The 16,620-nt window shown below is 41.3% G+C and overlaps 1 protein-coding gene across 4 annotated transcripts in view; it reads left to right on the top strand.

The window, feature by feature from the left end:
• Positions 1-519: 519 nt before the first annotated feature.
• The window catches only part of LOC129461867 (COMM domain-containing protein 1), a 148,162-nt gene continuing 132,061 nt past the window's right edge, over positions 520-16,620 (top strand). For 3 of the 4 annotated variants that reach the window (XR_008650706.2, XM_063617708.1, XM_063617709.1), the window contains exons 1-2: positions 1,374-1,590; positions 8,938-9,219. Coding sequence is in view for 3 of the 4 variants with exons in the window: in XM_063617708.1 (XP_063473778.1) it covers positions 1,411-1,590; positions 8,938-9,219 (462 nt within the window). In the remaining variant the exon portion in view is untranslated. Of the gene's footprint in view, positions 1,591-8,937; positions 9,220-16,620 lie in introns of all 4 variants that reach the window. The other variant, XM_055241319.2, reaches the window with a different exon arrangement.

Below are 16,620 nucleotides of genomic sequence, written 5' to 3' on the forward strand. Positions count from 1 at the left end.
ATGCAGATCATCTGGCTACTTTGTATGTCTTTTAGTCAACTAGTATAGGTGTACCCAAACACACATATTATATTATAAATTACTTTCCTTTTCGTTTTATGATAAATTACAATTAGGTCATTAAATTGATTTTTAAATTGAGATATTCACATACTATGAAACTAATCTTTTAAAGTGTACAAATCAGTGGGTTTTAGTATATTAACAAGGTTGTGCTTCCACTTCCAGAATGTTTTCATCATGCCCCAAAGAAACTCTGTACCTATAAACAGTCACTGCCCATTCGTCCCCTCCTCCAGATTCTGGCAACTATTACATTACTTTCAGTCTCCATAGATTTGTCTATCCTGGACATTTCATATAAATGGATGTCCAACATTTGGCCTTTTATGTCTGGCTTCTTTTACTAATCCTGTTTTTTTTTTTTTTTTGAGACGGAGTCTCGCTCTGTCGCCCAGGCTGGAGTGCAGTGGCACAATCTCGGCTCACTGCAAGCTCCGCCTCCTGGGTTCACGCCATTCTCCTGCCTCAGCCTCTCCGAGTAGCTGGGACTACAGGTGCCCGCCACCACGCCCGGCTAACTTTTTGTATTTTTAGTAGAGACGGGGTTTCACCGTGGTCTCGATCTCCTGATCTCGTGATCCGCCCGCCTCGGCCTCCCAAAGTGCTGGGATTACAAGCGTGAGCCACCGCGCCCAGCCTACTAATCCTGTTTTTAACTCTCATTCATGTTGTAGCATGTATCAGTACTTTACTCCATTTTATGGCTGAATAATATATCGATTTTTTAAAATTATGTGGGTGGGAAGTTATATTAGCTATGCATTTCATTTCAGGATAGTAAATAAGGTGTTAACAAAATATTTGTCATATAAAAGAACATTGGATCAGAGCCACTGATCTAGCTGGAAAGACAAGTGTATATAAAAAGGCAATTAACAACCCAAACAAAAACATTATGTAATCAGGAGATAGTTAAACTTTCTGGAACAGAGAATGACAGGTAAGGATTAGGCAGAGATTAAATCTGAGTGATCGATCCTATTCAGTTAATGGGTTGGCAAGTCCCGGAATGAGATACAGCCATCTAAAAATTAAACTGCCAAATTTAGAGGCTGCTACCCCATCACCAGTAATCTCTGCGAGCAATCTTTCTTTCCAGTAGGCTCTGCAGTGATGAAGGGGATCAGGGGAAGCTAAGTGACCCTACTGGAACCAAACGGATATTTCCATGGAGGTATCCTAAGGGGATGGGTTTTGTAGAGCAAAGCTGTAAGCTGCCAACTCTGACCCGTGGGGAAGCCTTGCCTCCAGGTTCCCCATGGTGGTTTTGCACAGGCTATTTAGGCACATCTCGGCCGCCGTGGCGGGGCCCGGCTCAGCTGTTGCGGGGCGGGGCCTTCGCAGAGCATGGCGGCGGGCGAGCTTGAGGGTGGCAAGTCCCTGAGCGGGCTGCTGAATGCGCTGGCCCAGGACACTTTCCACGGGTACCCCGGCATCACAGAGGAGCTGCTACGGAGCCAGCTGTATCCAGAGGTGCCACCCGAGGAGTTCCGCCCCTTTCTGGCAAAGATGAGGGGGATTCTTAAGGTACTGCTCTTCTCTGTAGTCTCCGGCTTGGAGCAGAACCCCTTGGCCGCTGGCTTCAGACTCGCCCCCCTCGCCTTCCCCCGTCCCCACAAGCTGAAAGGCTTTTCCTTCTCAGACCTCTACTCCGTGGGCTGCACATCGGGCTCCTTCAGATTTGCTCGTTCTGTCTCCCCTTCTCTCTTTCCTAAGGGTGACCTTTTTCTGCTGAAGTTCCCAGTCCCCCGGTAGACTGACACCCACGGGGGTTTTTCCTTCAAGACATTTCTGTCTCTTGGTAACCGTCGCGTTTCCTCAGCAGATCTGTGGGATCTGGAGTTTTTAAAATTAAGAGTTTTAGGTCGCTAGCTTTCCCCTGTTGTGGAAGTTGGGAGCGTTAAAATGAGCCAGTGTCTGCTGGATAAGGGGTGGCTTAGCCCGAGTGACATCTGTCAAGCAGTCCACTGCGTGGTTAAGAGAGCATAATTACCAGCTTGAAGTCAAAGTATAGACTAGATCGTCCAATAGAAATATGTGAGCCAAAAAGGTGGAATTAATATTTTAATAATATATCTTATTTAATCCAGAATTACCTGAGTTGTGACATAATATTGTGAAGCAAGGTGTCAGTGGAAATAATTTGACTTAATTATAGTATGCTATACAAAATAATTCTTTCTTTTCTTTTCTTTCTTTTCTTGGCGGAGTCTCGCTGTGTCGCCCAGGCTGAAGTGCAGTGGCGCAATCTTGGCTCACTGCAACCTCTGCCTCCTGGGTTCAAGCGATTCTCTTGCATCAGCCTCTCTAATAGGTGGGATTACAGGCACCTGCCACGACACCCGGCTGATTTTTGTATTGTTAGTGGAGATGGGGTTTCTCCATGTTGGTCAGGCTGGTCATGAACTCCTGACCTCAGATGACCTGCCCACCTCAGCCTCCCAAAGTGCTGGATTACAGGTGTGAGCCACCACGCCCAGCCTGTATTTGTATTGATTGGCATAGCCAGAGGTTTGGGGTCCTGCTATCTGGTAAATAGGCAAATATTCAGTAAATGTTTATTGAATTGTAATGTGAAATATCTTTAATGCACCAGAAAGTTGTAATATTTACCATATAATTTTTTATATTAATGAAGAAATGAAAGACAGCTTGTTTTTCTTTCAGCTCCAGTCTCACTTGCTCTACCTGTATTCTACCTGGTATTGTTACCTTTACATTCTTCTGTTCCCACTGCCACCACCTTCTTTTAGTCAGGACTCTTGATTCCAAGTTATAGGAATGCAGCTTAAATTGAATAGTTGATGGAATTTTGGGTTGTCTGTAGGAAGGATGCTGAGATAGCATTATAGAATTGCAGGAAGGCCTGCAGGAACCAGGGTCTTGGGAACTGTAAAACAGGTGTATCACCCCATTAAAATCCACTCTCATCTCTCCTTGGCTTCATTCTATTTTCTTGCAGACATGCTTTTGCCAAAAGGTCCAAGAAAATGCTGTCTGTAACCCCAGCCTCATATCTTTCTTATACTGTGACCCAAAAAGACAAGACCATTTCTCCTGCCCTAAATTGGGAAATTCATTTAGACCAGTCAGTGTGCCCAGAGAAAGGAGGATATTGTGATCTGTTTGGTTTGGAGCTTATGCCAGTCCCCATGGCCACTAGCAGATAGGGGCATAGCAAAGAAGAGGCAAGGGGAAGCTTACCCTGGGGGACTAACTTATTAACTGCTGCTGTCCTCTCCTAGGCTCCATTGCCCTAGCCCTCTGAAAATTTTTCACTTCAGTCCAACTACTTACTGTTATCAGATTCAGCTTAAAAATTTTTTTTTTAATTAAAGACATTTTTAAAAGAGAGACAGGGTTTTGCTGTGTTTTCCAGGCTGGTCTCAACCTCCAGGGCTTGAACAATCCTCCTGCCTCAGCCTCTGGAGTAGCTGGGACTGCAGGCATGTGACACCACACTGGCCAGATTCAGCGTTCTAAACCACATGTTGCATCATGATTTCCCAGTTACCTAGCCTTTAGTGGCCCCTCATTGCGTATATATAACAATGTCTAAACTTGATGTACTTTAATCTGGCTCTAGACTGCCTTCTCAATCTTATCTCAGTTTTTCTATTCACTGTTAAACTGAGCTAGTTGGCCCTCTAAGTTCTGATAACACTTACATATTCCTCACTCAATCGTCTAAACCTTAAGTAAAAAATTTGTGGTAATACTCTTCAAATCATTGTTTGATGTCTCAGGATCTCTGAAGGCCAGCAACTGAAGCATTGTAGCCACTCGTTAGGGACTGGCATCTCTGTATCATTGTTGGCAGAATGTACCAGTCTACATTTTTTTCAGTGGTAGTGATACCGAGTCTACTTCTCTATGTAGTCACTTGTGACAACTAATCAGAGGGAAACCTGGCTTAACTGTTGAGGCTTTGGCCCTGCACTTAGCTCATGGTGCTTTCAGGAAAATCAGTTGACTGCTTGAAGCTTCAGTTTCCTTTTCTGTAAGTTGAGAGTGAAGAGCACTATAATACTATCGTCTATCTCATTGCCTTTGAAAATTGATTATGAGGGTCAAGTGCAGTAATACAGACATACCTCAGAAATACTTTGGGTTTGGTTCCAGGTGGCCACAATAAAGTGAATAATACAATTAAGCGAGTCACATGAATTCTTTTGTTTCCTAGTGCGTTAAAGTTGTGTTTATACTATACCATACCATATCATACTACACTATATTGTGTGTAAGAGCACTGTGTCTTTAAAAGCAGTATACATACTTTAATTAAGGGATACTTTATTACTATTCAAGAGGCTGAAGTGAGAGGATTACTTGAGCCCAGGAGTTTGAGGCTGCAGTGAGCTATGATTGTGCCCCTGCACTCCAGCCTGGGTAACAGAGACCCCATCTCCCAAAAAAAACCTAAAAACTTTATTGCTAAAAAATGCTAATGATTACCTGAGCCTTCATCTAGTCATATTCTTTTTGCTGGTGGAGGGTCTTGATGTCTTGTTTTTGTTTTCTAAGTGTGTGTGTGTGTGTGTGTGTGTCAGAAGTGGGATTTTAATTGCCTTGATGTCAGTGGCTGCTTACTGATCAGAGTGGTGATTGCTGAAAGTTGGGGTGGCTGTGGCAATTTCTTAAATAACACAACAGTGAGGTTGTTTCATCGGTGGACTCTCCCTTTCATGAAAGATTTCTCTGTAGCATGTGATGCTGTTTGATAGCATTTTACCTACAGTAGAACCTCTTTCCAAATTGGAGTCAGTTCTCTCCAACCCTGCGGCTGCTTTATCAACTAAGTTTCTGTAATGTTCTAAGTCCTTTGTTGTCACTTCAACAATGTTCACAACATCTTTACTAGGACTAGATACCAAGAAACCACTTTGTTTACTCCTCCATAAGGAGTAACTTCTTATCCATTCAAGTTTGATCATAAGATTGCAGCAATTCAATCACATCTTCAGATTTCACTTCTAATTCTTGTTCTCTTGCTGTTTTCACCACATATGCAGTTACTTCCTCCACTGAAGTCTTGGACTCCTCAAAGTCATCCATGAGGGATGGAACCAACTTCTTCCAAACTCCCGTTAATGTGGATATTTTGACATTCTTCTATGAATCGTGAATGTTCTTAATGGCATCTAGAATGGTGAATCCTTTCCTGAAGATTTTCAGTTTATTCTGCCTGGATCCATTGGAGTAATCACTGTCTATGGCAGCTATAGCCTTACAAAATGTATTTCTTTCTTTCTTTCTTTTTTTTTCTTTTTAGACAGGGTCTTGCTGTGTCACCCAGGCAGGAGTGCAATGGTGCCATCTTGGCTTATGCAGCCTTGATCCCCTGTGTTCACAGTCATCCTCCCACCTCAGCCTCCTAAGTAGCTGGGACCACAGATACGTACTACCCTGCCTGGCTAATTTTTTTGTATTTTTTTGTAAAAACGTGGTCTTGCCATGTTGCCCAGAATGGTCTTGAACTCCCAGGCTCAAGCAATCTGCCCACCTCGGCCTCCCAAGTGCTGAGATTATAGGCTTGAGCCACTATGCCTGGTCACAAAATGTATTTCTTAAAAAAAAAAAAAAAAGACTTGACGGTCAAAATTACTTCTTGATCCATGGACTGCAGAATGAATGCCGTGTTAGCAGTCATGAAAATAACATCTCCTTGTACGTCTCCATCAGAGCTCTTGAGTGACTACGTGCATTGTTAATGAGTAGTAATATTTTGAAAGGAATCTTTTTTCTGAGCAGTAGGTTTCCGTAAAATATTAAGCGCACTGTGAATATTTTAAATTCAGCTGAATATTTTAAATTCAGCAAGCCATGCTGTAAACAGATATGCTGTTTAAGCTTTGTTGTTCCATTTATAGAGCACGGGCAGAGTAGATTTAACATCATTCTTAAGGGCCCTAGAGTTTTCTGAATGGTAAATGAGCATTGGCTTCAACTTCAAGTCACCAGCTGCATTAGCCCCTAACAAGAGAGTCAGCCTGTCCTTTGAAGCTAGGCATTGACTTCTCTCTAGCTGTGAAAGTCCTATTTTATGAGAACTCACAAACAACAAATAAAGTCCTAGATGGTATCTTTTTCCAATACATGGCTGTTTCATCTATATTGAAAATCTTTTGTTTAGTGTAACCACCTTCATCAAATAGCTAAATCTTCTGGATAACTCGCTGCAGCTCCTACATCAGCACTTGCTGCTTCATCTTGTGCTTTTGTGTTAATGGAGACAACTTTCTTTAAACCTCACGAACCAACCTTGCTTCAAACTTTTCATCTATAAGCTTTCTCACCTCTCTCAGCCTACATATAATTAAAGAAAGTTAGGGCCTTGCGCTCGATTAGGTTTTGGCTTATGGGAATGTGGTGGCTGGTTTGATCTTTTGTCCAGACCACCAAAACCTTCTCCATATCAGCAATAAGGCTGTTGTGCTTTCTTTCTTTCTTTTTTTTTTTTTTTTTGAGACAGAGTCTCACTCTGTCCTCCAGGCCGAGGCTGGAAGTGCAGTCGTACTATCTCGGCTCAGTGCAACCTCTGCCTCCTGGGTTCATGCATTTCTCCTGCCTCAGCCTCCCGAGTAGCTGGGATTACAGGCGTGCACAACTACACCCAGCTAATTTTTGTATTTTTAGTAGAGACAAGGTTTCACCATGTTGTCCAGGCTGGTCTCGAACTCCTGACCTCAAGTGATCTGCCCGATTCGGCCTCCCAAAGTGCTGGGATTACAGGCGTGAACCACTGCGCCCGGCTCTGTTTTGCTTTCTTGTCATTTGTGTGTGCACTGGAGTAGCACTTTTAATTTATTTCAAGAACTTCTCCTTGGCGTTCACAACTTGGCTAGCTGTCTGGCACAGGAGGCCTAGCTTTCAGCCTATCTTAGCTTCCTCTCTAAGCTTAAACATTTCTAGCTTTTGATTTAAAATGAGATATGTGTGACTTTTTCACTCGAATACCTAGAGGCCATTGTAGGGTTATTAATTGGCCTAATTTCAATATTGTGTGTCTCAGGTCATAGGGAGGCCTGCAGAGAGGGAAAGAGAAGGAACGGCCAGTGGTTGGAGCAGTCAGAACACAAGACATTTATCAATTAGTTAGTTTATCTGTCTTCTATGGGCGTGGTTCATGGCACCCTGAAAGAATTCCAGTAGTAACATTGAAGATCTCTGATCACAGATCACCATGACAGATATAAATAATAGTGAAAAAGTTTGAAATATGAGAATTTTCAAAATGTGACACAGAGACACAAGGTGAGCATATGCTATTTGAAAAATGGCACCAATAGACTTGCTTAGTATAGGGTTGCCACAGACCTTCAATTTGTAAAAAATGCAGTATCTGTGAAGTATAATAAAGTGAAATGCAATAAAATGATGCACAATAAAATGAAGTATGCCTGTAGATGTGAAAATGCTATGGTATGCTAAAGATTACTGTGCAAATTTAAGGCATGTTACTATGCTTGAGCTTATATTTAGTTACTGTGTCTTCTTGGATGCTAGAATAGAGAACCCAGATTCAATGGCAATTAACTTTTGAAAATTTATGGGAAAGTATAAAGTAGTATATAATTTCACAGTAGTATTATTGTGAATGAGCTGTTTGGCTGAAGATGGGCTTCAAAGCTAAGATAATACATTCACTTAACAATAATTTACTTAGTGCATCATATGGATAAGGCATTATACAGTTGAAGTATATCAAACCAAGCCTGGCTATAAGGCATTGTGAAATTATGTAAGATTTTATCAGACAACCAATTAATTTTATTCTTTTGTTTTATTGTTATTATTTTAGAGACAGGGTCTTGCTATGTTGCCCAGGCTGGACTTGAACTCCTGCGCTCCAGCTGTCCTGCCTCAGCTTCCCAAGTAGCTGGGACTACAGGCACATACCACCACACCTGGCTTGTTTTATTACTTCAAAAAAATTTTCATTTTATCTCCCCGCCATAGAACTGGATATTTAAAAATTATATTCTAGTTATTGATACCAAATTGAGTGACATGGAATTTTTAACAGTAGCTTTTCTGATATTTGATGTTTCCAAAGGGAGTATTTTTGTTATAAAGAGCTTATTCTCATTATTTTCTGCTCCCTCCCCCACCCACTTTTTTTTTTTTTTGAGTGCAGTCTTGCTCTGTCGCTCAGGCTGGAGTGTAGTGGTGCGATCTGAGTTCACTGCTACCTCTGCCTCCCGGGTTCAAGTGATTCTCCTGCCTCAGCCTCCCGAGTAGCTGGGACTACAGGTGTGCGCAACTACACCCGGCCAATTTTGTATTTTTAGTAGAAAAACAGGGTTTCACCGTTTTGGCCAGGCTGGTCTCGAATTTCTGATCTGCCCACCTCAGCTTCGCAAAGTGCTGGGATTACAGGTGTGAGCCACACCGTACCTGGCCTCTTTACTATCCCTTGATGACCTTTTATTAAAGTTTATTTCAGTGATTTTTTTTTTTTTTTGAGACAGGTTCTCTCTCTGTCACCCAGGCTGGAGTGCAGTGGCGCAATTTTGGCTCACTGCAGTCTCTGCCTCCCGGTTGAAGCGATTCTTGTGCCTCAGCCTCCTGAGTAGCTGAGATTTCTGAGATTGCTGTTATTGCATATATACCACGCACAACCATGCCTAGCTAATTTTTGTAGTTTTAGTAGAGACAGGGTTTCACCACGTTGGCCAGTTTGGTCTCTAACTCCTAACCTCAAGTGATCTCACCTCTGCCTCCCAAAGTGCTGAGATTACAGGCGTGAGCCATTGTGTCTGGGCTATTTCAGTGATTGAAGAGTCACTCAAAATATGATCTGTAGTTAAGAAGCTATCTTTTTCTAATTACCTACTAAATTCAAATTTTTTGCTTTTTCTGTCATCTTTATAGTCTGTTGCGTCTGCAGACATGGATTTCAACCAGCTGGAGGCATTCTTGACTGCTCAAACCAAAAAGCAAGGTGGGATCTCATCTGACCAAGCTGCTGTCATTTCCAAATTCTGGAAGAGCCACAAGACAAAAATCCGTGACAGCCTCATGAACCAGAGCCGCTGGAATAGCGGGCTTCGGGGCCTGAGCTGGAGAGTTGATGGCAAGTCTCAGTCAAGGCACTCAGCTCAAATACACACGCCTGTTGCCATTATAGAGCTGGAATTAGGCAAATATGGACAGGTGAGTTAAACTTAAGTCAATTTTCCTTTGTAAACTCTATTTTTCACTACATGTTAGCTTGTCTATTCAGCTTGATTTTATGCAATAACAGCAACAGGAAAAGACACTGTTTCCTAGAATCCTTTTTCAGAGGTAGAATTGTCTGAAAATTTGGATACTCTCACTTGTGGACAGAGTCTGGAAACTAGCCTCAGGGTCCTGGCAGCTGTCTCAGAAGAACGGAATGGGCCAATAATGTGATTGTTCAGAAGCTGACCACTACTGCATTTGGTTAGATCTCAAAATCCTTGGCGTTTGGTCAGAATTTCCAAGGCAATAATAGAGATAATAAATAAAGACCAAGAATTTGGATTAAACAACACAATCTCATCCAGTCATCTTTAATAATCAGTCAGGTATAGGAGGCAGTGTATCTTAATTTACATTAATACATTGTTCGTAAAGACCCCTAAATGTGCCATCAGAGTCCTTGAGGTCACAAATAATTCTCAGTTTAATCTTACATACAGTGCTTCTTTTCCCAACAGTTACAGCAGTCATTATAGCAGATAATTTTAATGTCTATATGGTTTTTCTTGAAGTCATTCACTTTGTGTTCCAGATGACTGCCAGCTCAGACTTTTAATGATCTGGCTTATGTCTTTGGGGAAAAAAAAAAGAGACTGGTAATTAGGAAGAGAAAACCCAGGTCAATGAATTAGCTAATCACATTCATTTTCAGATAAATAATCAAATAAGTGCTTCTATTATATCCTACAACAGAAATTTATTTCTTACTTGATGAGCTGTCAGATTTTCTTACATATTTTCTTTTATAGTTTCTTTAGATATTTCAGTGTTTGCAGTTCTGTACTGACTTTAATTTTAATTTAAAAGATAAATCAGGGCCTGGCATGGTGGCTCATGCCTGTAATCCCAGCACTTTGGGAGGCTGAGGCGGGCGGATCACCTGAGGTCAGGAGTTCGAGGCCAACCTGACCAACATGGAGAAACCCCGTCTCTACTAAAAATACAAAATTAGCTGGGTATGGTGGCACATGCCTGTAATCCTAGCTACTCGGGAGGCTGAGGCACGAGAATTGCTTGAACCCAGGAGGTGGAGGTTGCGGTGAGCCGAGATCATGCCATTGCACTCCAGCCTGGGCAATAAGAGCAAAACTCTGTCTCAAGAAAAAAAAAATTTTTAAATAATAAAAGATAATTCAGCCCGAGCACAGTGGCTCACGCCTGTAATCCCAACACTGGGAGGCCAAGGTGGGTGGATCACCTGAGGTCAGGACTTTGAGACCAGCCTGGCCAACATGGTGAAACCTTGTCTCTACTAAAAATACAAAAATTAGCCAGGCATGGTGGCAGGTGCCTGTAATCCCAGCTACTTGGGAGGCTGAGGCAGGAGAATCGCTTGAATCTGGGAGGTGGAGGTTGCATTGAGCTGAGATCGAGCCACTGCACTCCAGCCTGGGTGACAAGAGCAAGATTCCACCAGAAAAAAAAAAAAAAATTCATTAAAAATTTTTGGCCAGGCGCAGTGGCTCATCTCTGTAATCCCAGCACTTTGGAAGGCCAAGGCAGGTGGATCATTTGAGGTCAGGAGTTCAAGACCAGCCTGGCCAACATAGTAAAACCCCATCTCTTCTACTAAAAATACAAAAACAAAACAAAACAACAACAACAAAAAAAAATTGCCAGGCATGGTGGCGGGCACCTGTAATCCCAGTTACTCAGGAGGCTGAGGCAGGAGAATCGCTTCATCCTGGGAGGTGGAGGTTGCAGTGAGCAGGGATCACATCACTGTACTCCAGCCTGGGTGGGAGACCCTGTCGCAAAAAAAGAAAAATTTTAAATTTGGAGTACCTTTTATTCAGTTATTATAAAGTAGTTCTACTTGTACTTGTTGACTACTTTGTCTGATCCTAAAGTCAGTTATCTTGCTGGGCACGGTGGCTCATACCTGTAATCCCATCACTTTGGGAGGCTGAGGCAGGTGTATCATCTGAGGTCAGGAGATCGAGACCAGCCTGGCCAACATGGGGAAGCCCCATCTCTACTAAAAATACAAAAATTAGCTGGGCATGGTGGCAGGCACCTGTAATCCCAGCTACTCGGGAGGCTGAGGCAGGAGAATCACTTGAACCCGGGAGGCAGAGGTTGCTGTCAGCCGAGATGGTGCCACTGCACTCCAGTCTGGGCAACAGTGAGGCTCTGTCTCAAAAAAAAAAACCAAAAAAAAAAAAACAAAAAAACAGGCCGGGTGTGGTGGCTCATGCCTGTAATCCCAGCACTTTGGGAGGCCAAGGTGGGTGGATCATGAGATCAGGAGATCGAGACCATCCTGGCTAACATGGTGAAACCCCATCTCTACTAAAAACACAAAAAAATTAGCCGGGCATGGTGGCGGGCACCTGTAATCCCAGCTACTGGGGAGTCTGAGGCAGGAGAATGGTGTGAACCCGGGAGGCGGAGCTTGCAGTGAGCCGAGATTGTGCCACTGCACTCCAGCCTGGGTGACAGAGCGAGACTCCGTCTCCAAAAAAAAAGCGAAAAAAAAACTTGTCTGTTCTCTTAACCATTATGTTATGTAACAGATATTTTTATACACACACACACACACATCCAACAGATTAGAAAAATTTAATAAGTACACTTGGATATCTAAGTTTTACCAGCTATTTATATCGGCTATTTAGTTTTCATCCTGCCAGCAGTGCTTATTTCATTTTGTCTATATTTAACATTTGGGCAGGAATATGAAAACATATCTATTTTAAGATTCCTAGAAAGCTATGATATTATTTCGTTAATACTGTCATAGGTTTCTAGGTTACAGGTTGCTCGCTTCTGTAATCCCAGCACTTTGGGAAGCTGAGGCAGGCAGATCATTCGAGGTCAGGAGTTTGAGACCACCCTGGCCAACATGGTGAAACCCTGTCTCTACTAAAAATACAAAAAATTAGCTGTGTGTGGTGGTGTGTGTCTGTAGTTCCAGCTACTTAGGAGTCTGAGGCACAAAAATCACTTGAGCCCGGAAGGCGGAGGTTGCAGCAAGCCAAGATCGGATCACTTCACTGTAGCCTTGGTGACAGAGTAAGACTGTGTCTCAGAAAAAAAAAAAAAAAGAAAAAGGAAAAAAGTGTGGCAATGATTGTATACATATGTCAAAACTTATAAAGTTGTACACTTTATTATGTACAGTTTATTGTACATCACATACTTCAAAGTAGTAAAGATGTAGTCACAATGAAAATGATTGATGTTGCAGTTTAGCCCATAAAATCCTTTTTATTTGTTTTTTGAGACAGAGTCTTACTCTGTCACCCAGGCTGGAGTGCAGTGGCACAATCTCAGCTCACTGCAACCTCCGCCCTCCGAGTTCAAGTGGTTCTCCTGCCTCAGCCTCCCGAGTAGTTGGGATTACAGGTGCCTGCCACTGCGCCTGGCTTATTTTTTGTATTTTTAGTAGAGATGGGGGTTTCACCATCTTGGCCAGGCTGGTCTTGAACTCCTGACCTTGTGATCCACCCACCTCGGCCTCCCAAAGTGCTGGGATTACAGGCATGAGCCACCGCGCCCGGCCTATAAAATCCTTTTTTAATACAAATATATGAAGTCAAGAAAAGTTGTAAAGAATAAAGTAAACAATAATAGAACCTAGACTGGCAGTAAAATATACAGCCCACATCCTACAGGAAATGTTTTTGTGAGAACTGGATCCTTGGTTAGTACTTATGCCAGCTTCTAGGTTAGTGTTATTTATGAAATACTCTACTAAATCAAGTTCCCAATTTTTAGAACACCTATAGGCACCCATCTCAAAGTTGTTTTCACACTGCTGACATTGGATGTGCTTGTGAGAGAATTAACAATCCCAGGATATCAAGAAGTTGCTTCCAAGAAGGGTGACCAGGTTTTTGTTGAACTCTGGTGTGTGTGTATGTCTATCTGTGTACCCCAGGGCAACTAAAATACTGTCTTCAGTTTATATTATTTTAAAGCAGTAGTTTTCAGCCATGGTCACACATAAGAATCACATTCAGAGCTTTAAACATTTTGATGCTCAGGCCTTACCCCCAGCCAATTACATAAGAATCTGTGGGGATGGAACATAGGTATCGTTATTCTTTAAAGCTCCCCAGATGATTTCAGTATCCAGGGTTGAGAACCATTGTGTTAAAGGTAGCCAAAATAATTGGATTTGATGTGTTAATAGAACTTGGTATCATATTTTTACAAGAATTCAATATATGTTGGCATATTGCTTGTACTTGATATAATTTGTAGAGTGCTTGAGATTATTTATTCAGGAACTAGTGAAGGTGGGTTTCTTTCGTTTCCCTCACTCCCTATTTAAATTTCTCTGTCCTGTTCAGTTTGTCTGTATTACTTTTCTTTGGTCTAAAAAGTACATTTGAAAATCGGCAGCCAAGTACATACATAACCTTGTTTTCTAAACCACAGTATATATTGCAATATCCTTTGAGATATGAGGAAGCCAGAGTAATAGAGAAATAACTAAGGCAGTATACCTTAATGGAAATCTGCAAAGCTAGAGAAAATGAGTAGGAACTACTGACCCAATTACTTTGCTTGTAGTGAATGTTTTTTCCAACAGAAGTAAAAATTTTGCAAAGATAAAACATGATTCAATTATAAAAACATGCAGAAAGCTTTAAGGTGAATATTTTATATCCAAAAGATGAACATCAAGTGCTTTGCTTATGAGACTGAAATCCTGTCATATTTGGCCATAAATCACTGTGAGATCCGAGCCATGAGGACTGTAGGAATCTGGCATATGTCTTTAGAAATGTTTTATATTTGCTCACCTAACACCTTTGTTGTGTTTTCCTTTCTTGGAACTTCAGTAGAGATTACGATAGAAGCGTTTTCTTTTTTTAAACACTAACTGGAGAGAAGGGATGGTAATTTATACCTTTAGCGGAACCTCATTATGCTTATTTCTTCTTTTTAGGCTTGAATTTGGGTATTTTATAAAAATGTATTGGGTTTTCTTTTATGACTTCTTGTCCTTCAAGGCCAAAAGGACATTTTGTGAGGAAACATTTAGACTTAGTCTCAGTACTGAACCATTTAGTACTGAATTGTTCTTGCACATACATTTTAAGATGCCCTGCATGTGGAGATCCCAAAATATAAAACTTTTTTCTTTATTGTTTTTTAATTTATTTATTAATGGCAAATGTTATTGCCTTTTCTTAAGTAAGTTTTAGTTCAAGCACTTCTCCAGTTTTGGGTTGAGTTTTCAGCAGACCTGTAGAGGAAGACAGATTTTTATATTTTCTGATCTAGTTGTTTTTTCTAACCAACTCATATGCTCACTCCTGTCATTTATAAGCAATTAGATGAGGGGGATATTCACTGACCATACATTACAGAATCAAAATAGGTTGGGCTCTATATTAAAAACCCAGCAATTTTGTCTGAAATATAGATAAACCTCTAATCTCAAGGGAAGGTATTCATTTATTTTTAATTTCTAAATTTCTTTTGAAATAAACTAAATACAATCATGCTCTGCATAATGACATTTCAGTCACTGATGGATCACATATAGGATAGTTGTCCCATAAGATGATAATACTGTATTTTTAAGGTATCTTTTCTATATTTAGATATGTTTAGTTACACAAATATAATACTTATCATTGTGTTGCAGTTGCCTACAGTATTCAGTACAGTAATGCCCTGTACAGGTTTATAGCCTAGAAGCAATAGGCTATACCATATAACCTAGGTGTATAGCAAGCTACACCATCTAGGTTTGTGTAAGTACACTCTATCATGTTCACACAATGAATCACCTAATGGCACATTTCTCAGAAGGTATCCTCATCGTTAAGCTATGCATAACTATACACTGATCTCCTTTTGTAATTCTAGCTAGTAAATAAGGAGTAAGAATCTGCTAAAACCTATAAATAATCCGTTTATATCTGGGCGCAGTGGCTCACACCTGTAATACCAGCACTTTGAGAGGTTGAGGGAGGCAGGTTACTTGAGCCCAGGTGTTTGAGACCAGCTTGATCAACATGGCGAGACCCCGTCTCTACAGAAAACATGAAAATTAGCCAGATGTGATAGTGCATGTCTGTAATCCAAGCTACTCAGTAGAGTGAAGATCCCTTGTGCCGAGGAGGTCGAGGCTCCAGTGAGCTGTGATTGCGCCACTACCCTCCAGCCTGGGTGACAGAGTGAGAGTGAGACCTTGTCTCTAAATAAATAAATAAGTAAATAAATAAAATCAGTTTATACTGAGCTTGGTCATGTACCATTGTAGCTTCACAAGCCTGAGGAATGTCACCACAGCTATCTGCTATCAACATTCAGTGACCATTTTGAGATCATGTTGTCTTACTCCAAATAGCTACCAAGGGGAACAGATATCGTGCTTGGTTATATAAGCTGTAATGCAAGCAATACAGATTTGTTTCTGATAATTCTTGTATTTAAGGTTGATTTTTATTTTTAATAATGTACTAAAGGAAAGCCTCCAAAAAATTAGTGAAACTAGTTTTCTGATAAGACATTCAACTATCATTTGTCAGTAGGGATTGATAAAATTTAACAGCTTGAAGATACTTAAATCAGTTTAGAATACATTATTTATTTGTTTGTTTATTTATTTATTTATTTACTTACTTACAGAGTCTCCCTCTGTTGCCCAGGCTGGAGTGCAGTGGCATGCTCTTGGCTCACTGCAACCTCTGCCTCCCATGCTCAAGCGATTCTCCTGCCTCAGCCTCCCAAGTAGCTGGCACTACAGGCATGCACCACCACACCTGGCTAATTTTTGCATTTTTAGTAGAGACAGCATTTTACCATGTTGGCCAGGCTGGTCTTGAACTCCTGACCTCAAGTGATACGCCCACCTACCTCGGCCTCCCAAAGTGTTGGGATTACAGGTGTGAGCCACCGGGCCCAGTCTAGAATACTTTTAAAAAAAACAGATAAAGGAATTTTCCATTTCGTATTTTATATCAGATTTAGAACATGGAATTTACTTAAACTTTAATTCTGAATGAGTCAACTCTTTTTGTAGCTCTAAGAAGTGTTCCATAATAGTTTGTGTTCTAAAGTTATGGTCTTCAACTTACAGTTGAATTTAAAAGTATAATTTATAGAAGGCAATGCTTAAAAGTTTATAACAGAAAAAAGAAAGAATAAGACTGGGCATGGTGGCTCATGCCTGTAATCCCAGCACTTTGGGCGACTGAGGCAGGCAGATCACCTGAGCTCAGGAGTTTGAGATCAGCCTGGCCAACTTGGTAAAACCCAGTCTCTACTAAAAATACAAAAGTTTGCCAGGCATAGTGGCACATGCCTGTAGTCCCAGCTACTCAGGAGGCTGAGGTAGGAGAATTGCTTGAACTGGGAGGCAGAGGT

This window comes from Symphalangus syndactylus, chromosome 14 (assembly GCF_028878055.3).
Source record: "Symphalangus syndactylus isolate Jambi chromosome 14, NHGRI_mSymSyn1-v2.1_pri, whole genome shotgun sequence".
Taxonomy (NCBI): Eukaryota; Metazoa; Chordata; class Mammalia; order Primates; family Hylobatidae; genus Symphalangus; species Symphalangus syndactylus.